General features: G+C 32.8%; 1 protein-coding gene across 1 annotated transcript; it reads left to right on the top strand.

The window, feature by feature from the left end:
- Positions 1–167: 167 nt before the first annotated feature.
- LOC124362127 (NKAP family protein CG6066) lies at positions 168–10,901 on the top strand. The gene is made up of 6 exons (XM_046816345.1): positions 168–308; positions 3,888–4,351; positions 5,436–5,541; positions 8,045–8,156; positions 8,961–9,183; positions 10,566–10,901. Exons 2-6 carry the CDS (start codon positions 3,888–3,890, stop codon positions 10,735–10,737), a joined length of 1,077 nt encoding a protein of 358 aa, XP_046672301.1. The 5' UTR covers positions 168–308; the 3' UTR covers positions 10,738–10,901.
- Positions 10,902–26,489: the final 15,588 nt, after the last annotated feature.

The raw sequence follows: 26,489 nt of genomic DNA, 5'->3' as shown, positions 1-26,489 counted from the left end.
ACTAACTCGAGGAAAAGTTTTGAAAACTAATACAATTTATCTTTGTACACTACACAAATACACTACAGAGAATTTGCAATTTGAAAAAGCAGTCACGATATCAGAAAAGCGAGGCAGCATGTAATATAACTTAAGCCTGCATCTTTTTATGCGAATTTGTAAACAAAAAAAATCTGTCTGTAGTCATTTGTCTATGTCAATGGGAAGTAATATAAGTGTGTGTGTGTGTACTACTATGTTTATATTGTATGTAGAACGTTGAATTGTGTGTTTGGTTTTGTTTCTAATAACATTAGAATATAAGTGAGGTAATTATTTCGTCTGGTTACTTAAGTAATAGGTCTATGTGGGTCTTTATCGTAATTAGTTCAATTTTTTATCATGGTTCAAATAAGAATGATATTGGGAAATTGTAGTTTTAGCTTAATCCAGATATTTTATGCTTGAAGGCCAAACTCCTAAGTTATGTGATTTGACAATGGTCTTGTAATTCTGACAAAATGTCCCTTGTACTTGTCCCAATGTTTTAGTTTTATTAGTTAGCTTAATCTAACCCTCAAAGTGGAGCAGAAACCCTTTATAGTGGCAGTGTTTTAGGCTGCTGCAGTATAGTAAGACCCTCACTACAATAGAATCAGGGTACCAAACTATTGATTAAAATTACCTAAACTAGGCCTATAAATACAAAAATATTCTAACTAGGCTGTAGTTATTTACAATTAATTTTGGGTAGACTTTAATAAGCAGTCCACAACACTCTTATTCGGTTGTTTGTATTGAATGTTTTGATTGTTTTTATCTAATGAATAATTCAATAGGCTACTACAGTAACTTATATTTACGGAGTGGCTATATGCCCGGTCACCGGTCTTGGTTTCAAGGAACGGGAACGACTATGACGTCATCACAGACTGTGACGCCAAAGGTTTTGAAGTAGCACTGTGCATTGTTATTAAAATGGCGGGTTGTAGAAAGTTTGGTTCTTTTGACCAGTTGAAAACTTTTATCAATAATAAAGAAAATACGGACCATATTCAATTAAGAATAAGTGATTCGAGATATGCTATATACTTTAACCCTTTTACTGCCGACGTCCGACATATCGGACGTCGGCATTTTTGCCGAAAACGCCAACGTCCGATATGTCGGACGTCTGTTTTTTTTATCGTTACTGGCTACTGTTATGTTTAAATGCCAAAATATTCGGTATTTTGGTTGTTTAGGAGCAAAGGATAATGAAAGAAGCCATTTGAAGAACTTTGGATTTCTATTTTCGTCGTCTTTGACTAGAATTGACGAACTACCTAGACAGCTGTCAAAACCAGTTGATCGGGTTATGTTACTGAAATCTTCGTTCATTGTTGTTGTTTACAATGTTATCGAAAGTGTTTTGAAGTGTTACTTTTGTTGATCAAGGATAAAATGAGTAAAAGAGTTACATCTAACTCTCCTGTGAGTGAGGGAACAATAATTAAGTGCAAGACGAACTGAGTGACGATTTCCTTCAGAATTTGTCAGATTCAGATGCCGAGAACGAATCTGATATTATTGTTAGGGCTATTGATGACAATCAAAGTGATGTGGATGACACTGATGACGATCCTGACTGTATCTTACCATCAGATAATGAGGAGTTATTAGATAGTGAGGGGGATGTGGCACAGATAAGTTTACCTTCAGTTTCCACTGGTAGGCCTAGAGGAGGCCTACCAGTTTTGGGAAAATCCTCATAGTGCAGCTATGTTTCAAGGTAGCACCTTCAAATTTGGTATATGTTCTAAGCAATTGCTCTAGTTTATAATGATATCATGCTCATAATTTTAGTATAATTTTAAAAATAAATTATCAGATGCCAAACACAATTTTTATTCTTTTATTTTATTTTTTATTTACATCATTTTTAAAATTAAATATTGTGTTTGTTTCAAATTAAAATGTCTTTTTATTATTTAAAAAACAGCATTTAAATACGAGTAAATAAAATAAAAATTCATGCAAATCTAATGAAAAATAAAAAAGATACAGCATTTTTTGTAAATGAATGCACAACAGCGCATTCCTCCTTGGCAATTTTGACTGGTACAATAAAAAAATGGCCGGCATTAAAAGGGTTAAACTGTACCAATATCCCTTCTATAAGAACTTACAGTCCTGCTAAAGTCCGATAATACATAAGTGATTAATAATAAAACTATTTGTAATCGGTAAATGGAAGAATTGATTTTCAAATATCTCAAGACGAGAGACTAATTTCCCTCTTACCACTTACATACAATATACAATGAAATCATAACCATTTGAGTGTTATTAGTAAATAAAACAAATGTTCCAGTTATTTTATGGTATTAAATGACATACATATTTAATATGACAAAAATTATTTATAATTAATTATGATTTCTCTTAATGGCTATTAATTGAAACATCCCAGTAAAATTGAGAGAAACAAAACTATGTCTTAATAAACTACGAAGTGTAGATTCTGGTACATGGTTAATTTTTAGTTGTCTATTTCTTCTTTTTTAATTTATTTAAGCGTACACTTTTATTACATTACCGTTCAATACATTACCAATGCATAATATGCAATTAATAAAATAGTCTACAAATCGTGTTTTTTATATTTCTAAGGCAGTGGTGTAAAGGTGACAGTTATGGCTGCCCTTTCGTTACGTCACGTTTGACGTCACCACTCATCGCCCGTCTGTCTAAACTACAGACGGTAGCCGGCCATATAGCCACAGCGGTATGTTTAACTTACAATATTATTTCAGTTTATTAATTACAAGGCTGCAGTATAATAAGCGGCCACCAAAACAATCAAATCATTGATATTCATGACCATCAAAAATACTGAAAACAAAATGTCAGACCAAATTAGTAATAGGTGTTTCAAATACCAAAATAGTTCTGCTGGTTTTAAATCTTAAAAATTATTATATTAATATAAAAACTATGCTATCTATATTTATAAAATGTTACAAAAAAAATAACATTTACGTAAGATACCTTTTACTATTTTCAAAGATAAACATACCTTGAGTCCTTATAAAACAAAGAACAGTGTACATCATAATTGCAACGTGTGGTACGCCTTGAATATTGGAAATAATTGTCTATAAATAAAACACTTTGTTAACTTTGAGGTTAAGGGGACGAATTTGTGGAAATTATGTGAGACATCTCGTAAAAGTGATGAGATTTGTTTCAATTGGTCAAGATGTAAATGCGGCTTTTAGTAAAACCAATAGAGAGAATCCTTAACTTCATTTAATAAAAATTATCCATTAGTTTATATGCTCCATGCTGTAAATATTAGTTTTTTTTTTATTTAAGTCTAGGTCAAAGTTGGTTTTGTTAATTTAATGCTATTTTTAAGTGTATTTCATTAAAAATTGTAATTTATTATTCTTGTTATTCATGTACTGTTAGCCTTAAAGTGTATGATTATTATATAATATTGAAGTTGAATTATATAACGAATCGTTTGATAATAACAATTGAATTTGGCCACTTATTAAAGTCTCCCCTTAATTATTTCCAGATCTTTTTAATGTTTTGAATATCAATATTGTTCCAAATTAATTCAAACAAAGTATGGTATTTGAGTAATGGCCATAAGTACAATGGTGATTAACATGTATTATTTGTGTCACAAGCTTACAGAATAGTAAGCGGCCACCACCACAATCAAATTAGGGTATCAATTATCGATTAGAAATAGCTAAACTATTGAATACATAAACTTTCTAATTATAGTTATTTATAATTAGTTATTTCTAGCTCTTTTTAATGTATTGAATATTGTTCCAAATTAATTCTAACAAAGTAAAAACATTTGTTTGGTATTTGAGTAATGGCCGTACTGTATGAAAAACTTGTTTTAGATGGCTCCACCTGGATATTCATCGTCGTCTCATAGTCCGGTCAGGCGCAAGAGAAAATCATCTAGTTTATCAGATAGTGACGACAGTGATCACAAACACTCTACGAGTAAACATAAGCGACCTGATTTTTCAGTAAAAAAAGAAACTAGTAAAAATGAAAGACACTATGAAAGAAGAAGTGAAAGTGTGTCAAGCTCTAAGCTACCAGAGGGAAGATGGAGACATGACAAATGGAAAGAGACGGATGACGACAACTTTGTTAGGCCCTTTGACAGGGCTGGTAGCAGTCGCCGAGATGACCCCCGCAGGGATAGACGCAGTCAGTCTCGATCTAATGGCCACAGGGAGCGCCATCACAGCTCAGCGATGGATGATTTCATGGACCACAGGCGGCAGGAGAGAGAGCGGATAACCTTGGTTGGTGTGGAACAGGTGTGGGGGAAATCTCCCACCCATGCTGAAGAGTAAGTTTCCTCTAGATAAATACTGTAGGCTAATTTCATATTTTTGTTTAGTTTGAATAGGATATAAAAAAGTTTGAAAGCTTTATTAATTAAGGAACAACGTTAGGCCATTCTGGTGAACAGTGATTGTTGTAACACAAAAATATACCTATTAAATATGTTTTAGTATGCAATTAGTACCATTGAAATAGAAATATCTTTCACTTACTAGCTGTTCAACTGACATCTTGACATGGATAGCAAACATTGGTAGGTACTTTACGGCAGTCAAATTACCACAGGCCTTACACTATCAAACATGTGGAACTATCACGATCTCGCATTACTATCAGGAACAGGAAAAGAGATGTGGTAATGTTCAAAATCTTTTCTATGTATGTAAAACCGGTTTTGCAAATCTGCAGTTGTTAGTGGACAAGGCACACTTAGTTAAAATTTCAAAAATCGAGAAATCGGTCACAATCTGCAACACATAAATAGACTATACATATGTGCTTATTAGTAGAAGTCATTTGTCTATTCCTTACTCATAGATGAGATAAGAACAAAGTGATCCATAATTTTATTATTTCACAAGTGATGAATTTAATGTAAATATTTCGATAAGTCCTATTTCACTTTCCGTTTTGTGCAGTTTTTGAAATCTGACACTGGTATTTTTAACTTCTGGAATCTGGAGTCCACGTCTGTCTGAAGTTGTTGACCTTTATGGATCTCTTTAGACAAATTGAGACTCCAGATTTCAGGAGTAAAACTGTACTAGGTTGAACGCTGTACCAAGTTGTAGGTCAATATTCACAATGAATCAATCCTTTCCACCACAGCTATTTTATGTGATGAATTAACTAAATCATGAGAAAGAAAAGCACAATATATGTTTGTGCAATGTTTCATATTCATATAGCACCATACTTATTCAACCGTAGAAGAGAAAAATGCATTGATTATGTAGTTTGTTATGGTTATCTCATAGCAAATACTGAGGTTGTCTTGGATCAGCAACAGTTTTGTCATCAGATTAAAGTATGTAAAATATGTTTACTGCACTTGAAAAAATCTATAAATAAAAAATTATATTTTTCAGTTCAGATGGTAACGACACTGTACTAAATATGTCAGCAAATCATTCAGATTGTGAAAGTGGCTCCAATAAGAAGAAGAAAAAGAAGAAGAAATCTGACAAGAAAAAGGTAAGGGTTGGGAGTGGATTAGTGTTTTGGAAAACACCAAAGTTTACTACTGATAGGCTATTAATTGTCTTATGCACATTACAAGTGTTACTCTGAAAGTTTTGAGATATATAAACATTTTTTGGTAGTAGACTTACTAAATGTTAGGCTTGATCCAAGTAATCCCCTTCAGCGTTAATGCATTTTAAAAATCGGATTTTACAGTAGTTGAAAACCATTCAGTTTTTTAAATCGAGTCAAAGTATTTACGAATATCATCTTTGGCTTCTAAAGATAAGTGATGATCCTTTGTATAAAGTTTGTTATTGACAGAAGGTTTGAAAGGATAACAGGATTTCGGACATTTTCTGTTGTTATATGTTATGAAAAAGTGTGTTTTACAAGAGAGCTTATACTCTTCTCCATTGTAACATCACATGACAATTTATTTATCAACAATTTCACATGTTAAGTAAAACAGAATTTTTGTTGATATATTTTCATTTTGTGTGTGATATTATTTTACACGTTTATATAAAAATATTACAATGTTTTTTAATTTAATTAATATTTTACTTGCTGCTGTTTATGTCTTAAAAAAATGTTTTCTGTTCTACATCTTATAAATAAAAATGAATAACTAATTGTGTTGCTAAGCGCTAATCTTGACACTAGATAGACCAATTTGGCTAATCCTTTTTTTGAAATAGTCTTTGAAGTCCGAGGAGGGTTTATATCAAGAAAAAGATTGGAAAACTTTCCCAAATAATTTAGAATTTGGAAAGTAATGTTTATGTTTCATAGTTCAAATTCAAGTGATACTAATCACCTATTCAAGAGGCTAAAACATTTGTTTACATTTAAATTTGAGAAAATATTAAGTATAGAGTATTTTATCAGTAGTATAATTCAGATAGCAAAAATAAAGTTAATTTTATTCCAGACTGTGATGAATTAAACACATTTATTGTGTTGGAAATAGTATATAAATAGTGTTACAAGAGCCACATTAATAAACAAAGCTGTGAATTTTTGCACATAACAGCAAGGTACTCAAAACTGGTTGTATTCCTTAACATTGTGATAGCAGTTGTGTAGTGGAAAATCAGAGGAATGAAGACTAACATGCCTCAATTATCCATTCTTTCTCAGACTACAGCCATAAAAAACATGTCTTCTATAATTCAAAACCTGTGATAATGATTATATCGAGATAGTGCATGAACTTTGTAAGGATTTTCCCTTTATACCGGAAACAGATTTATTTTTACCATAGTAGGCTTACAAGGCATACATATGTATATATGTTATTGATCAGGGCAACTTTTTTATTGATGGGGTGTACAACCAGCAAAATTTGCTGGTGAGTGAGACTCATCAAAAAACCCCCACCGGCCTAGACATCACTCCCTCTCGGGGTGATCGCTTTCCACATTAGAGTGCCTATTTAGCCAACAGAGGGCTCCTACAGTATCAGGCCATCTGTTGGGCAACAGCAAGGATTTATTACCTTTCTTCTAATTTATTGGTTTTCAGTGCCCTCTATTTAAGCAGAGACAGTATTTCAAGTCTCTGTCAGAGACCATTTTCCTATAGCAATCTTAGGAAAGTCTCCTTTTTTCCTTTTCCCACCATCTGGAGAAGAAGAATGTTTGGTTGGCATTGTTGTGCTCCACATCCCCATAGGGACATTCCAAGCTTTCAAACTTATCCATCTTAAAAACGTACGTTCGAAATTGGCCATGACCTGTGATGAACTGGGTCAGGTAGAAATTTACCTCATCATGTTGTCGCTCCACCTATTCTCTCAGATCTCTTATCAGCCTGGCCGTCAAACGTCCTTTTAGAAGTGAGCAAGTTGATTGGGATGGTCCTGGCACGTCGGGTTTGGAGATAGTTCGGTAAGCACTTGCGATCTGGAGTGCTCCTAACCAGAGATCGCAATTTCTCTTAACCTCTGCTCCTCTTAACCATGAACACTATAATATGTATTTGATGTATGCCTTCTTACATTTAAAAAATATTATAGGGCTCCATCATATTACAACATAATGGTGTTAGTAAGTACGATATGGACTTCAATTTTAAAAATTGTGTCAAAGAAGCGGGTTACAGCTAGTTTTCCTATAAGAAACATTACTCCGGCCAGAAGAAATAAAAATTGACTTACTAGTATTTATTATTTTATAAGTCATCTAATAGTATTGAAATTAAAATTAATATTGTGTAATAAATACAATCTATAATCAGATGCTGAGAAATTATTAACCTACAGTTATAATTAATTTTTCATGGAATTAATATTTTCTTTACTGTTACACAGTATGAATTAATATGGTTACAGAAAAGTCAAAGAGAAATTAATAGAAAGATGGCTTTGATAAATATGTAAGGGTTAGGAGATCAAAGATGTTAAGGAAATATTGATTTCAAAAACACGTAATATTCATAGAAATTTTTTTCCTACGTTAGTAAATATTTTACAGTAATCTTTAATTGTTAATGAATTTTAATATTTTTACAGAAATTAAGTAAAAAGTCAAAGAAGGAGAAAAAGAAACATAAAAAGAAAAAGAAGAAGGTAGCTGAATCTTCAGACACTTCCAGCTCAGAGGACGAATGGGTGGAGAAAACTAGTGAGTATTTATTAGCAACTCATATTAAACGAGAAAGTAATTTCTATAGATTGTATAGTAGATTGAAGCAGTGGCATATAGGAAATTATTTCATGGGGTTGCTGGCACACTGGATGATTTAGGAGATTTAAAATAATACCCTTCAAAAATAGAGGCTTTGGAATTTAGTCCTGGAAAAATGTTGAACCTTAAGACCTCATGAAAGTGTTCTAGTTTTAAACAAACTACTTGGTGCAATTTTAATGTGTGTCTTTCAAAAATCTTTTGGGTGGAGGGAGCTCTCTTATATAAGCCCATGGATTGAAGTGGATTTTTGGACATTGAGACATAAAACAATAATCAAAACTACAGATCAGATACTACCGCTTTCAAAAACTTTCAAAATCATTGTGTTGTCTCATTGTTCTGTGACTGATTAGTGGTTTTTCATTAGAATTCCGCACAATTTGACAACAAATAAACATTAATTGGGAGAAAAAATCACAGTATTCTTAATTAATATTATTAACAGTTAAGAAATGTGAAATCAATCACTATACATAAGATACTAGTGCTGTGATATAACATTAAATTATTAACAGGATGCACAATAACTCAGCTGCTTTGAATATTACTATAAAAATATATTTACCTGTAATGTGTTTAATCCCAGACATAGTGTGTAAAATAAATAACTGTTTAAAGTGACATTCAATATATTTTAATATCTTGACCATTCAGTCTTTTGACTATGAAATTGTTAACAAATAATTAATTGGTATCTTGGTGGTTAATTTAATGAGATCTATTATTTCACAATTGCAGTGGGTGACTCTGGTACAGAGGAGGAGGTAGTAGGCCCAGTACAGAAGGACAAGGTGACTCTGACGATGAAGGACTACGGCAAGGCGCTGCTGCCAGGAGAGGGGGCCGCCATGGCAGCGTATGTCGCCGAGGGTAAGCGTATCCCACGCAGAGGAGAGATCGGTCTTACCTCAGACCAAATCGCCTCATTCGAGGCTGTCGGCTATGTCATGAGTGGTAGCAGGTGAGTGAAGTTTGGCCTTTCTATGAGATCGTGGAATATAGTTGTATGACTAAACCTTTTATATTATTATATTTTTAAAAATTCTTGTTTTTCGCCGTTAACAGTAGACTAATCCTTTGGCTCGCATCTTAAACCTTATTTTTTATTTAATGTTTCTTTACTTATATTTTTTAAGTCTATATGTTATGTGTCTTTTAAAGTTTTATTGCTACATGTTGTGTTTTAAAGTAGTCTAGTCATTGTATTTTATACGAAAAGGTTTTTAATCAAACTTAGGCTGTGACGATGTTTATTGCACTGTTTCTTGTGTTAAATGACAAATAAATTTTCTGATTTCTGATTTCTTAAGAGTCTTTTACTGAATGTGTCTTTACATGTTTACATACATCTTCATTAGTACCACAGAAAACAACTGAAAAAAATCATCACAAATTCTCTCCATCCGTTTTTATAACCTAAAATCTGTCTAGCATCGCTCATGGTCATACTAACCTTAACGCACCATCTATATATTTACATTCATTAATATACTTTGCAAGTATTTTACTCTGACTGTCTGTAGATGACAGTGTTCTCCAGAGTAGTAACTCATTTTTAATCCATGTAGGTGATGTTTTTTTTTAGTAGCCTATATATAATTATCTTGATATATCAAATGATTAGGGCATAATTACTGTAACCACTTCTTTGGTTACTGAGCCATTTAATGGTATATATGCCATTTAAGAACTTTAAAATAATTATGGCAATTTGAAAAATATCTTAGTATTTATTAAAACACTTACTGCTTTATGTTAAATCAGGGTTTGTATTCATTGGAAATTGAAAAAAATCAACATTTATGCTTTTTTTAAAGAGGAATAAACTTTAAATATATTAAAATTTTTCAAAGTAATGGAAATGCGGTTAAATTTCTTGTTTATTGCAACCCTGGGCACTTACCAGCATTCCAAGAAATTGAGTTTATAAGGTTTAATGTGATTAGGGAGTGGTATGACATTTTGCAAAACAACAAAGTGATGAGCTTTACATTCATCAGTTGAACCGGCAACGGTTGTGGTGTATGGATTGCATAGCCATTATTCAACGTATGATGATGTATCATACTATATAAGGTGTATCTATCTTTATACCTGAAATTTGTTTAGAAAACTTGGAAAAATATAAATTAGGGCATTTTTTTTTTTTAGTAAATTTCATTAAAATTAGTACGTTTATATGTTCATGAACAATTCTTGAATTCATAATCAATCGCACACGTAGATGGACAGATTGTGAAAAATTTAAATTTAATTATATTTTACTGTTCACGTCTGTACCACGTAAGAAGGAAATAAATAGATGTTTCGTAGTTGGTAATCTACATGTTTATCATATTGCAGGCATCGGAGGATGGAGGCTGTGCGTATCCGTAAGGAGAATCAGATCTACTCAGCTGACGAGAAGCGAGCACTGGCCATGTTTAGTAAGGAAGAACGACAGAAGAGGGAAAACAGAATCCTCACTCAATTCCGGGAAATGGTCAGCAGCAAATTGTCCAACGAGAATAAATAAAAGGCCGTCCTCACACTATATCCCTATGAACATTGTAAATGTTGTATATACCAAGAATGCTATAAATTGTATATTTTTAGAACTACACAAACTTGTATAAAATATGTAGAAATATACATTGTATTTGTGTTATATTCAAAGTAAATTAAATATAATTTAAGTAACTTGTTTGTTATCTTTTATTTCAATTTAACTATTTTAGGATCAACCAACAATATATAGTTAAATGAAGTAAACCAAATTCATTTGTGAAGTTGCCTGATGATGGAATCCGCAATTCTGAAAGCCCTTGCAAAATTAAATTAATTATTGGATGTGTTATAATTCACTAGTGGTATTAAATATATAAATAGTTTGTGTTTCTGACTAAAAGACCAACTAATGATGTATTGATAATATGGGTTTCAGGTTAGAACAGATCATTGTTATTAACCTTTATTCAATCAAAATTTAACACTAAACCTGATAATCTCTTTAAAACTCTTTGAATTGAATAATGAATGGATGACCACACAAGAATGTGAGAAAAAAGAAATTACACAGTTGATAGTGGTAGCTTTTACAACTGATACTTGGTAGTCAGTCCTTGCTTAGGGTACAAATACACAGACAGTGATTGACACGACATGAAATATTGAATACAGTGAACATGAAATATAATACACAGATCACATTGCGTTTATTTCACACAAACTTTTTATTTGTAGAGTCGCCTGATGATGAAACCTTTGGTTTCGAAAGGCCTAGTCCAAAATATAAACAATTTGGAAAAGTATTGCTTTTATTAACGTTTAGTATTGTTATTTAAAATGTTTAATTTTTAATAGAGATTTCATTCAACAAGGTTCTGTTAATTTACCGTGGCCGGCACCTGCTCATTTTGAAGGAACAAGCCACCAGACTACTGTGGTAACACCACCCTGGCAATAAAAATAAGACAAATCCCTTTTAAATTTCACTGATTCTTATCATGTCAATGAGTTTGAAAAGTTATACTCCTGCCTTTAAATTCATAAAAATTATTGCTAGTTCAACACTCATGGAGCCCACCAACTCCAACTTCCATCTTCTGCAGTAGATTGGACCTGTCAGACTTCTATTTCTTTCCAATATCTCACCATTTACAGCTAATGATGCCGCTCATGGACATCCATAGATATACGTGTGGGTTAAATTGAAAAGTATATTGTATATTTCTTATTAAAATAAAATTATTTGTTGGCTGAGCGTTATTGAGACCTATCACTCAATGGGTATTTTATCACTCATTGTATTGTGTATTTGTCTGTCTGTCTGTCTGCACAATGCCTGGAAAACAAACTGACCTATACGCTTAAAATTTTGCATGAAGTTTCATTTTAATATTAGCCACACTGAGGTCGATGATGGAGTCTGTCACTCCATGAGATTTGACTCAGATTAGTGAATATTTTAACATTGGTCTTATGGCAACGAGAAAATAGCAGAATAAATAAATTTGTAAACAAACTGAGTACAATAATTTGAGATTTTAATAAGTGAAATTTTTATTCATAGAGTAAAACGAAAATATAAGATTGGAGTCAATGTAAAAAATCATTGAAAATATTTCAGTTTAACACACTCTTGTGTTTTAGTTTGGTCATTACTGGAACTTTTATTGTTTTATCACTGCTATAAAATCTGTCTCACTGAACTAAAAACGTGAATGTATCATGTGGCAAGGTACTGTATCTCAAGAAAGATTTATTCTGTAGACTTAAATTTTACACGACGCTTCATTTCTACTTGTATGAGTTAAATACATGACAAAAATGAGTTGTATGAAGGTGACCAACCATGGAATTTGGCTAAGCATCATTGGCACCTATCACTTAGTAGGCTTACACAATTTCTCATTTAATTGCCAGGAGGATGAAAACATTTCTTTACTGTATGTATTCCTGTCTGTTTTTCCATAAAACATCTAGAGAATGCAATGAGCTGTATAGCTTTAAAATTGCGCGTGAAACCCTAGCGAGGCATATTACGCGACACATGGTGTAGCGTACTCTTGAAATTATATATATTTTTAGCAATATGAACACCAGATTTGATGTTTTGAAAGAGTAAATTGTAAATTATGTATTCCAATGGTTATCAATCAGTGGTGTAGCCAGGGGAAATGTATATATTTGGTGAAATAAATTATAAAAGTAAAATTATTTTTTTAAACAAAAACTTCAATAGCTCTTTTGGCAATGCTCACACTATACCTTCTGTTTGCCTCTGCCCGCACCCGCTCTGCGTGTTGTCTCAGTTTGGTTGCTTTACTCCTATCAAATAAGTCTATTTAAAGGGCTTACACACTACATCAGAGGTAATAGTTGACATTTAAACATTGGAAAATTGTTCAAATATGTATAACGTTTTAAATGACATGGCCTCTAAATACGTAACAATTCAAGAAATGCTATACCTCTATTGACTTTTAAAACTATTTACAAGCAACACTTACATGAAAGCTACCCAAGGATCACATCTCCCCAAATACCCTTACTCTTCCAGTTGTTTTGGGGGAGAGATGTTTCAGCAAGCTGAAATTCGTTATTTAAGAAGCACTAACAATCAGAGGTTGACAAAGTACCATACCAATTACATAGTAACATTGAAGAGCATAAGCAATCATGCAGAGTTTAGTGTTTTGTAATAAAATTATGTTTTTTAGTTTACAAGAAATAACTAGAGAATTGTCTTAACTTAAAAGAATGTCATTTATTAGTACTATTATCTCTACCATGGTTAAAAATTTGAAAATAGTAAATAACATTAATAATAAAATATCCTAATAAAATTATAAATGTGCCTTTGTTTTGTTTTCATGCGTAAACTACTCAACCAATTGTACTGAAATTTTACATGGATAATCTTGTGGTTCCTGGGATGAATGTAGGCCTATTCTTATTTTTAAAAATCCCTATGGGCTACGCCCCACTGGACTTTAAGGCAATGAAAAATCCATCTTGGTCTCTAAAATAGTTGTGTAATATTAATTGAATGTGCCTGTCAAATGTAATCAAATGTTCTGTGTAAACATTGTTTATTATTTTCAATTTGTTTACATTTATAGAGAGTACATTTTCTAATAAGTAATCATAATTATTAACACCGATTTATATTTCAATGATTAGGTAAGTACTAATATAACTTAGAAAACATAAGAAGTCCTAAAACATAGGTCAGGATTTGACTCCGAAGGCTCTCTTTAAAGCAGTTGACAACAACTATGCTAGTTAAATTTTGCTGGACTGTTCTATTGAACTAATGCACTGATTCCAGCTCTAAATGTTCTAAGATATTCAAAAACTATCAAAAAACTATATTCAATTTACTATAAATTTAAAGACTGATATAAAATCCTCCTTAGTTCTTTTTTGACAGAAGTAGGCTTCTCTGATCTGTGTTATATTTTCTTGATTGGGAAACAAAACAAAATCAACTATGGGACTAAAAATACTAAGAATGAATTAACAATGGCCATAATATAAACTTTTTGACTTATTTTTGTTTTTTTTTACGGTTTGCCTTTTTTTATGCAAAAAGGCAAACTCAAAATTAGTGTTGGAAATATAATTCACTTGAACCAGCAGTGGTCATGCAGATATAAGAGAAAATGTGGTCTAACGTTATTGCACATTTAGACTATTATGAAACCTATCTAAATTGTATTTTGATAAAAGTAGGCATCTCAGGGCTGTGTATGTTACCTTTACTTGATCTTGTTAAGAAGGTAAAGTCAACATTGGCGTTGGAAATATAATTCACTCAAACAGAAGTGCTTATACAGGTGCAAAACCAGTGAAGTTATCATTATACAAAAATAGAAATTTTATATTCTTAAAATTTACGTAGAATGAACTGCAGAAAAAAGGTTACTGATACAGGAGTAAAATAATTTTGGTTTGTCCTTATCTTTCTCATAACAAATATAGTAATAATTATTAAGTATTTATGGATTGTTTACAATCTGATTTAGAAGTGGCATAAAAGTAAATTTTTAAATTGCCAGAATTGAGTGGTGGAAAAGGGTGGCAAATTTAGGGCTTACCCCCCTGGTAAAATATCTAGCTGCGGCTCTGTACAGTACATATAAAAATTATTCATATAGACCATAGGTTTGTGTAAAGAAGATTACAAAATGTTATTATTCTCTTGGTGATAAAATTCCCTATGGTAAGATTTTATAAAAAGAAAGTGCAAAACATTTATGTTAAGGGTGTGCTTAGTAAATGCTAAAGATATATTTATCGATTTTAGGCACCGCTTAACCATAAATAAAGGTTTATTGTCCCAAAATTAAAGACAATCTGATCACATCAATATACCAAATTCAGGAATTTATATGGACAATGGTTTCAAATTATTTTTAATTAGGGAGTTCAATCAATAAAGTAATGCCAGTGAATAAGTGTTACTGCAGTAACATCACTCAGAAGGAGGAACCACCCACCCACCCACTTGGTCTGCAATATTTGATGTGGTAGATTTTTTTATAAAGCACTGAACTGTGGGAAAAGAGTTCTACTAGACAACTAGATTTAAATATCGGATATCCAAATTCCATTCTATGTTTAATAAAAACAATCCTGCAGTCTCGCTCAGATTTCTTTATTTTGGGAGATTTCAATCTACCTACAACAACCTGGGAAAACGTTTCTCTTTGCTCCCCTTGTCCATCCTCCCAATGCTTAACTTGGCTTGTTTATTAAATCTGTCACAGCACAATAAAATAAAAAATTATCGTGGAGTTATGCTCGACCTCATCTTTACTTCCTCTCCAGAAACTAAAGTGTCTATTGCTGATGATGAGATCATCCCACATGATATTAATCATCCACCCTTATCTTTCGTGATCAATTTCCAGAAGACTTGTGCCAACTTGAACTCCTCTTCGTCAAGTTATAACTTTAGAAAATGTGTCACTAATTCTGTGTTTGCGTGGCTTCAAAGCTTATCCTACCCATCAGTCTCTCAGGTGGAAGCTGAACAACACTTTGTGACATTCTGCAATAGCCTTGCTGAAGTCGTCAAAGTCAACTGTCCTGTAAAGACAGTGAGAAGATCAGCTTTTCCTGCCTGGTTTGGCTCTGAACTAGAGAGACTGGTGATCCAGAAGAAAATAATGCACAAAAGGTTCAAGACAACCGGTGAGATTTTCCTCTACGAGGAATTTAAGTTGCTCAGGAGGCAATGCAAAATACTTGCGGCAGATGCTTATTACAGATACACTGAATTTCTGGAATCTTCTATTCCTTATAATATAAAAGTATTTTGGTCTCATATCAACAATCTTAAAACGTCAACCTCACCGTCTTGTTTGAAATACAATGGTATTGAAGCAGAGGACCCTGTGTCACAGTGTGAACTTTTTGCAGATTTCTTCTTGTCGGTGTATACTAACTTGTCATTTCCCTCTAGTACTTTCGATCTAGACACAAACTGCAACCTATATAGCCTCACCTTATCTGCTCAGGAGGTTGAAGCGAAGCTCAATACCCTGGATCCCAACAAGGGTATGGGTCCTGATCTCATACCTCCAGCAGTAGTAAAGTACTGCAGTCCTGTTTTAGCACCTATCCTCGCTGTATACTTCAACTTACCGCTGAAGAATGGCACTTATCCAGCTAACTTAAAACTTAGTTTCATAATACCCATCTACAAATCTGGTGCTAGAACTGAAGTTACAAACTACAGGCCCATAGCCATTCAACCTGTGTTTGCCAAATTATTTGAGAGCCTTGTCCTAGATAAGCTTGCGTTTGACCTGAAACATACAATAGTCAATGAACAGCACGGGTTCCGCAGTGGAATATCCACTGCAACAAATCTAATCTTACTCCAAAATTATGTCACATCTGCTTTTTCAAGGCATAATCAAGTCGATTGCATCTACCTAGACTTTTCCAAAGCATTCGACAGGATCAACCATGATCTTCTTGTCGCAAAACTTAGGGCCTATGGTGTGTCTGGGTCTGTCTTGAAATGGATTTCTAGTTATCTTCGTGGGCGTACTATGATTGTGAAATTCGCCAGTTCCCTCTCCAGCACTTTTTCAGTTACCTCTGGTGTTCCGCAGGGGTCACATCTAGCTCCTTTCTTATTCAATTTATTTATTAATGACATCGGCAAAGCAATTTCAACCAAATATCTAATGTTCGCTGACGATGTCAAATTATTTCTTGAAGTTTCGTGTTTGGAGGACTGTGAACGCTTGCAGAGCACTTTGATATCTGTTGGATTGTGGTGTGAGCATAATGCAATGGATCTTAACACTTGCAAGAGTGCTATTCTCACATACACTAGATCAAATGCTCCTATCACCTTCAACTATCAGTTCAATGGTGATGACCTGAACACATTTAAAGACCTTGGAGTAATGATGAACTCCACACTTAGTCCTTGGGACCATGTCGTTTATGTGTGTAACAAAGCTAACTCGCTACTTGGATTCTTGTGTCGAACGTCAAGGGATTTTCGTTCTCCATTTACACTTGCCACTCTCTTCAAGTCAGACCGGTCCTGGAGTACTCTTCCGTTGTCTTGTGTCCTTACCAACTTGGACATATTGCCCTTCTCGAACGGCTGCAGATCAGACTTTTAAGGCTCATTGGGTTGTGTCTTGGATACCAATACCTGGAGACACCGGTTGATGCCCTTCGACCATCCCTTGAACTCCCACTTCTGTCAACTAGAAGGAAGATCGCTGATGTGATGTTGTTGCACAAGATTGTGAACGGCGCAATAGACTGTCCTGATCTTTTGACTCTGCTTGAGTTTCGTGCGCCTCGGGCAACACGTTCACAAGACATGTTTTGCAGGCGTGCCTCGCCCTCGCTCTACATCCAACACAGCGCCATTCCTCGACTGATGAGGGAGGGGAATGAATTCTGTAGAAATGTGGACTTTTTTGGTTCATCCTCTCAGCCTTTCCGCAGGTGCTTACTCAAGATCATGTGTAGTGCTAATCCGTAGGTGAGCAACACTGGATCATGGTTTGAATTGCTGAGAAAAATTTGCCTGTTGGGTTGCTTGAATGTTATTCAATTATCTGGCTATAGTTGTTATTAATAAATTCTGTTATGTTATTTTATTATTGTTAACTGTATATTTGTTGTTTTATTTATTGTTGAAAACATTATATTTTTATTCTTGTTAAATATTGTTATGGATTATTTCTATCTGTTCTTAGTTTAATTACCTTGTTATCTACCGTCTATAGTTATTCTCTTTGCTATTTCTGTGTATAGTCATTCTCCCTATTACGTACTGTTACATAGCTTTCCTTTGTTACGTTGTTACAAATGTTTATTTCATGTTACTTTGTTAGGTATTTAAATTATGTTCAGTTTTTTTTTTATTTATTTTTATTTTCTGCGTGAGGAAGACGTTTGAAATTATTATAAATTTGATCATGTATGCTTAGTGTGAGAGTTATTATTCTATTTGTGTTGCAACTGACTTGCTTTATTATGGTGTGTTTCACTTGGTAATATTATTATTTATATTTATAGTTTAGTAAGTGTATTATTGCAGTCTTTCTGGTCAGTTGTTTCTATGTCTTATATTGTAAGCTATGCCATCTTACTGTGTGAAATATTGTGTCAAATATTTTGTAAGATAATGGTTTACCGTTGGAAAAAAAAACATGTTCTTCTTTGTTTGTGAATATGCAGAAAAGCAGTGGTCTGACATTAAGGACAGGAAACTTTAGGAGCAAAAGGTCAGAAGGTTATCTGTCGTATCATTTGAAAATCAACTTTTATTTCTATGAGTGATGGTAATCTGTTTAAGTACTGCAAACTATGAATCTCCCCATGTGATATCATACTGCAGAACTGACTTAAGGGGATTCCATACTGAAAAATGACCAATTTTGACAAAAAATTTAAATTAACTTTTATATATTTTTTTAATTTTATGGCTTATAAGAAACCATAAAAATGTAACATTTACTATAATATAACTTTTCATCATTGTGAAAAAAATATTTGAAGAGGAGCATGCATACCTACTTTTGGTCTTGTCAGCCAGTGCCCGAATCAGACTTCAGACTGCAGCTGTTGTGCCTCTGATGCAACATTCACTATACAATTATTAAACTTTGCTCCTTTTCCCATTATCTAGTTTTATATAGTTATGGTACTCACTTTAGCCTCTTTGTCTTTGAAAGAAGCATAAACAAATTATAAGCTTATGTTACAGTCATTATGCTGATGTTATTTGTCAGCTGATTGTTTTGGTTTACATGTTCTCATATGGATTAGTATTGAGGTTATAGAAGTCATAATATTCAGTGTTGTAAAATGGTGAAAGTAAAGAAGACTAAGAGACCACAATCTCAAAGAGAAAGCTGACAGAAGGTGGGGTGAAAAGAGTGATGTATCAAATGTTTGTAGTGGTGTAGACAGTTTCATTAGGCCTAGTACAAGTGATGTGTTCCCACCAGAAAAAACATGTGAGGACCAAGGTAGGTCTACTAAACCTACTGGTACAAAAACCCACAACACGACAAGTGTCCTCTCGGAGAGGATGGTGTTTTTAACAAAGATCCATAGCCCAAAAACATAACCAAAATCACATGATACTACAGTGAATACAACTTTGACTAAAGAGAATGTAGCCACTATACCAAAAGGTTGTCCTCAGAAATTTTGTTGGAGAGATGCCTAGCTGGCAAGACAAACAATGCAAATGAAGCATTACATAACATAATATGGACCAATTGCCCTAAAACTGTTTTTACACCAAAAGTAAAGATATATATTGGGGTTTTTGAAGCATATTATAATACAGGATACTTGAAAACTAGTGTTAGCTTCCAAAATGCTGTTGGTATAAGCCCTGGGCGGCATGCAGCCAAAATAGCTTAACACTTGAATAAAAGACTGCGGCTTTCACTTGCATGGAAAAATGAGAAATATGAAGCCTACAGAAGAAAGTTTAGGCTAGCACAAGCTGAAGAAGAGGAAAAATATAAATAAAATGAAGGAAAAACTTATGGTGCTGGCTGTTTCTGAACTTGAACAACAGGCACAACACTGGACTGATTTTACAACCTAATTATGTCTTTGTGATCATGTACTATACATTTTTTTAGTAATAATATAGCAAATATAGTCTTTTCTCTTTCCTGTTAGTGATCTATTAGGCCTACATAAATGTCTTCAATATATAAATATACCATTCACCGATTACAAGTACCAGTATGGTAAGTTACTTTCATCTACAGCTACTAAATAGCTTGTGTAAACTTCAAACGCTTGATTCCCGCAAATTTTAAATTTTTATATTTTTCACACAAAAGTTCTTATAACTTTTTAACTATTAAAGCTAAAGCAGTGAAACTTTTACTACATATTATTTATAATGTTGTAAAACTTTCTGTGCATGGATATTATTATATGTTAAACAAAAGTTTATATAAAAAAATAAATAAAAATAATATTTATAAAAAATGTTTTTGTAAAACCATAAATTTAGAACTATTTGAGAATTAAACTTGAGCATGCACAAAAACTTAGTACTTGTCATGTTCTTAAAAATGAGATAATAAACAATAATATTGTCTCATTAGTTACAAAGTTATAAGACATTCAAAATCCCATGTATTTTTCTAAAATAAAAACTCAAAAATTCCAAAAAGGAGGTGAATATATATATTAAAAAAAATATAACGGTGGCAAACATTATTCTAGGACCAAAGGAACCCAAAAAATATATATATATATATTATAATCATTAACCATGTTTTAAAGAAAATCACTAGTTTCAGTAGGGAATCCCCTCAATTACTCCATTTTTCCTTATGGTGTGAGTCTCTAGTCTAATGGGAAAACCAGTACTGGTATCATCTACATTTTAAACTTATTTTCCTATCTATGATTAAATTTAGATTATTGACATAAAATACGAAATATACAGGACCTAGTATTGATTCCTGTAAAACCCCACTGGATAGCTTTTAACAACCCTGCACCTGTTACATTTTATTCGTAGATTATTGTGATTCATAGAAACAACCATTTTAGATAGGTCTAACAATTGACCAATTTTCTTTTCTGGACCATGGAAATTTAGGTCAATGATATCTTCTCGTCAAGCACAGTTGCTTTGCATGGGATTTGACCATCACTGAGTACGGAATCCTGGGAATTATGACTATGACAAACGTGGAATAAAATAATCACCAAAGCTGCAGGGGCTGCACAAGCCACACAATCCTGCCATCTAACTCGTGTATGTATGTTAATCGGGTGACCTAATTAACATAATTACACCCATAAGCATTATTATTGAGCATAGTCTCAAAAAATCTAACAAATTTATAGTGAGTGAGCATTGCTGGAGAGAAATCATAATTGAGCTATATACACACCCAAGACGTCAAGTCAGGATGGCTGTGTCTCTAAGGTGCTACATCTCAGATGTGGGAATTTGCCTTGGAGTTGTGGGTTCAATTCCTGTGTCTGACATTAGGGACTTTTGCAGTCTGGTATGCACTTATGAGTCACTAGTCTGTGTAAAGCTGGTGGGAGGACCTTTAGATTAATGGTGGGTGGTTGGCTTGGGGAGAAGTTGACAGGATCAGTGTATTCTTATATAACTATATAAGTAAATAATATCTCTAAAAAATGGATCTGACAAGGAGCCATTTAAAAAATATTTTCTTACAACTGAGATAAATTTGTGTCTATGAAACAAAAGAAATATAAATCTGTTTAGTTCTTGTATTTTTTGTTGTAATCAACTTACCTTACTTCTTTGGATATTGTTATTTAATCGCTCGCTGTTCATAAATCCAGATTTTAATCACATGTTTAGTACTAATTTGAATGAACCTTCATAGTTTTTGTCTGTCTATAGAGTCAATATAGTTTGAAATTTCATTTGATTGTATTGGTGGGCCAATACAGAGCTGTAGTCTTGAAAAGGATGAATAATACAAACAAAATCACTGTCAGTAATGTTTGTCATTGAAATGTATTACTTTATGAGGGAAATACTGTTTCCCACTACATGTTCTATAATATCTTATATTTTGGCTACATATTATCTAATAATATAATCTGATCTCTACATAAACAAAGAAAAAAAATTAATAAACACTAAAGCACAAAATAAGTTATTGTCTTTCAGCAAATAAGTGATGTCTATCATTTGAATACGAAACATTTGAATGCTCAGCATGATGTTACTACCCAGCTTTGTTGTAGTATAATTTCATTAATTATAATCAGATTAAGTAGTATTGATATACTGTAGAACAGTCCTGAATTCCAGGCTAACCAATTATTGATAGTGGGTCACTCATATATAGTCCGCTCTAGGTCTTTCCAGTCACATGCAGGTCTGAACATCATGGGAGTTAACAGAACTTTCACCCCATGGCAAGAAAGTGAAATATAGGACTTAAAAGCCTATATTTCATTTTATATATATATATATATAAATATATAAAAATATATATATATATATAAATTATACAGTGTGTAAAAAAAAGGTTGCATTGCAATGTTATGCATTTTCAGATTCTAAGCTAAAAATGTAGAATATTTTGTTTCCAATTTCTACTTTGTTTAGCAGCTATGCACAATTTCTTTTATTGAAACAGTTTTAACTTTGTTACCTTTACGATTGTTAAAAAAATTGGTAAACGCGTACATGTCAAAAAAATATTATACCAGAACATGTTTGATCAGTTTTAATATTTTCAAAATGGCAGCCATTTAATTTTTGTTTTACACCCAGGTCACCAGACTTAATCCGATTGATTTTCATCTTTGGTGACACCTAGTATAGACACATTCAATTAAAAGGTTTACACAGATAGAATAATTAGTACGTCGACTACGGCAATGTGTTGTCAGTTTAGAGGACATATAATTTAGAATATGTGTAATTGATAAGTTGAATAAAATTGATCCGATGATACCTTTTGTAAAATAGTCATTTCTTAACTGATTTTTACAAATGAAGTACCCTGGGAAGGAAAAGTTATTTAAACACTTATTTGTATCTTAACAAATTTTAATAATAATAGTGGTTTATTAGATATTTCATAAAACAAAAAAAGCCTACCATTTTAAAAATACTAAAACTGATTTTAAAATATTTTTTCTAATATAATACCTTTTGACATGGACCCGTTTACCAAGTTTAGTAACAATCGTAAAGATATCTGGAAAAAAAATATTCTTAACTTTTAGCTTAGAATCACACATTGAATCTGAAAATTCATAGCCAGCCCAACGGTTTTGTTACACCCCGCATATTTATACTTGTATGAATTTATTTTTTAACATAAATATGTATTTCTGAGAATCAACTGGTGGAATGAAATGCAGGACCTCATACTGTGGGATACAACAAAGCTTTCATCCCCAGGCAAGAGAGTGAAGTAGTGCTTTACAGTCGTTCTTGTAGGAACACTTCCACATAATTTATTGTAATTTTGTACTCAACATCATACCTATTAAATTATTTTCATGTAACAGTTTAAAATATTCAGTCCATCCAACTAATGTAGTTTTGTATTATTTATTATGAATACTTCAAATAAAAATTCAATCTTACTTCCAAGATCTTTTATTATTTATGAAACTATTCATTCCAATAAAATATTTTGTTTTGACAATTAATTAAATGCTTTACGTGCTTGTTCAGATTATTTGCAGCAGACTTTTATTACTGGTCCCTGATTTGAAGGGAGGTCCACGTTTTAAAAGGAGTAACTTGCATTTGAAACTCTCTAGAAAAATTATTAATATGTCAGCAAGTCTCTATACTTACAAGAAGTCCAATACTTAAATTAGCATAATGTTGATGCAATCCTATAGTGTATTATGCAGGAGTTTTCCTCGTGGGGAAGTCTGATTTTACAAAGTGAGATTGTAATTGTCCCTATACATGGCAACCAAGATTGATGCCATTACACATTGTGTTGCTACCTGTCCTGTCGTTTTTTAACTGTCATTTATGATTTACTTAAATAAAGATTGTTTTATACCATATATGCAGTCAGGTAGTTGGGGATGCAAATAATCTCTGAGGTCAAAATCTAGAAAATCAATGACTGCTGGCAGGCTTGCAACCCTTTTCTAGATATGGTACTGAAAATGGTATCTTTGTACTTTATTTATACTTTGTTCAATTTTACAGCAAGGTAACCATAGGGGCTAAACCTCTAATAAATTAATAATCTGGGTATCAATCAAGTTCTTTCACAAATAATGACTTAAATTCTTAAGTTAAAAAAAATGTATTAGTGTTACATAGCGTGCTCACATTAATAATACTATACTTATGTAATTCCAGGTACTTGTACTGCATTACATTTAACATGCTACATGTAGTTTTCAATGTGGTACTGTGACAAGGTACATAAAATTTCTGGAATCTATTTTCATTGGTGTGCATATGGAAATTGCATCCAGGGAACTATTGTTTTTGTTTCTTATTGTAGAGATCCCATGATGTGTGGAAATAAATGGTTGGACCAGGAACTCGTTAGAGACAAACATCTCCACTTGCAAGTTTAGACAACTACATGCAGGTTTTGTCTGTTCCATCTTCAAAGTTTATGTTTCTTTCCAAATCAGTTCAAAATTGAAGAAAATTATCGTGCTAGCCACAATAAGTGTAAAATTATGATTTACTTAACAAAGTAAATCTGGAGTACCTCACAGCCATTAATACAAGTTTGAACTTGCTGATTAAATTGTAAAACAGCCTACTGCAGTGTTAGTACACCATGCTTGAGTAATATTTCAGTTTTGAAACTAATTAATTAACAGAGCAAGTAATCTTGTAGCCACTGTGACTTATGGGTTCCATAGCATATATATGCTGGCCTGAATTTCCATCATTCAAATGTACAACCATAATAAAGACTATTTATCCTTGACAAATTGGAAGGTCTATTTTGAATGTTCTGAAAAATAAAAGCAATAAGTCAGCTGTGGCTCAAAGCTTTCAGTTTCATATACATTATTGTTTTTCTGCACATTTTGTGTTGTAACAAATGATTTTGTTTGCTCATTTGTAATCATTTCACTGAGATATCTTACTTTTGTTGCTAGCTATAAACCAAGATCTAGCGAGTGGTCCAAGGTGATCACCAAGGGATAAGATCTGGACCTCCTCAAAAGCGACATCCATAGATTTTTGTCACTCATGACGAACAGGATCGTACAGCCTCTTTGACTAAGATACACCTTCTAGTTCTGGCCAACATGTGGTAGTCCTGCTTTCACAACTCATGATCTAGGCTGTAGCCCCAAGACAATACCTAGGTCATTGTCAATAAATTAAGACAATTTGTCCTTCAGCTGAAATTGCAACATGCAGGGGCACTGTCAGTGGTATGTTTTTGTGACCCTATTGGACCCCCCAATCCCACGGCTCGAGTTATATCACAAACAGCCCTTGAAATGGTGGTAATTTTATGCATACATAATATTACCTGCTCATACACTCTTCAGACAAACCATATCTCCACTGTAGTATTCATTTATATTTTTTACTAGCCTGGCACTGGAAGCTTCTACATATGAAAGAGTAATAAATCATCAGATGAGGCAATGGTAGTCAATAAATCAGAGGCGAGTTCATGCCATTGAGCTAGGAATAGAAAAACTTAAAACCACAAGCTCCTGTTGTACAAGGAAAATGTATGTGCAATAACAGAGTCCTGTAATTAGAAAAGATTGAAAATATAGCCCAATGTAATTTATCTTCTGCTAGTGAATCAATGTTTGGCATTGTGGAGTCATGAGAATTGGGCTTATCAACAGGAAAAGATCCACAGTGAACTCTGAACTTGCCTCACTGAGGAGATCCTATGTACTCATAAGTGATATTGTATACTTTGGCAGTATATCATGTAATAATGTCGTGCAACCAGATAGTTTGTGTAATCTTTACAAACCTCCTATTGGTAACATAAAAAGTATTGTTGGACATAAAATCTACATCTTAATCTAAATGCTTATTATATACTTCTTGTTAACAAATTCCGTTCTAAAATGAATTTATTTGTAGTTTTTTATTTATAAATTTGTTCTCAAAGAAGATTTATTCGTCCTTTGTTTTACTACAGCTTGGTCATGTGACAGTATTGATGAAAGTTCAATAATTGAACAATTATTGTGCATTGTATTCGTCTGCAGTGTTCATAAAAACGTTTATTCATTACTTATACTTCATTATACAAAAGGACATAATCTTCAATTGCATTGTGACTCCCTGTGTTTTCAGCTCAAAATTTGTCTGGGATTGTAAGTTGGACAGTTTCCTTTCTCGAATCTATCATCTATTTTAATTTGATTGAACTATTTTAATAAAATAGAATCACATTTCTTGAGAGATAATTTTAACACATCTTGATGTGTATCTGAACATTTTTTAGTTTTTTCTTGTTTAGTTTATAATTTTTTAATATTGTAATAATCAAGTATAAAAAAATTGAGATTTCTTTGATTAAAAAACAGATATAAAAATATTAAAATTGATTTTTGATGCAAATTAAAAGTATCTTTAAAATGAGACATACTTCCCAATTATTAAAAGTAAGAATGTAAAACTGTTTGGAAGCTTAACATTCCAGCACAGTTACCTCTTAATCTTAGGGGTTTACATTGAGCTTTAGGTTCAATTCATTTATTTAATTGAAAAATAAATTGTTATTTTAACTTCCTCAAAGACAGAAAAAGTTATACAAAAGTTTTTCATCACTC

The sequence above is a fragment of the Homalodisca vitripennis genome, chromosome 5, assembly GCF_021130785.1.
Source record: "Homalodisca vitripennis isolate AUS2020 chromosome 5, UT_GWSS_2.1, whole genome shotgun sequence".
In the NCBI taxonomy this organism is placed as follows: Eukaryota; Metazoa; Arthropoda; class Insecta; order Hemiptera; family Cicadellidae; genus Homalodisca; species Homalodisca vitripennis.
The sequence above is the reverse complement of the archived record's forward strand: the minus strand, read 5'-3'. Positions and strand labels throughout refer to the sequence as shown.

Coding starts and splice junctions, on each gene's coding strand:
- LOC124362127 (XM_046816345.1), top strand. CDS start 3,888: ATGGCTCCACCTGGATATTCATCGTCGTCTCATAGTCCGGTCAGGCGC. Junction 5,542..8,044: donor AGAAATCTGACAAGAAAAAG/GTAAGGGTTGGG, acceptor ATATTTTTACAG/AAATTAAGTAAAAAGTCAAA. Junction 8,157..8,960: donor CGAATGGGTGGAGAAAACTA/GTGAGTATTTAT, acceptor TCACAATTGCAG/TGGGTGACTCTGGTACAGAG.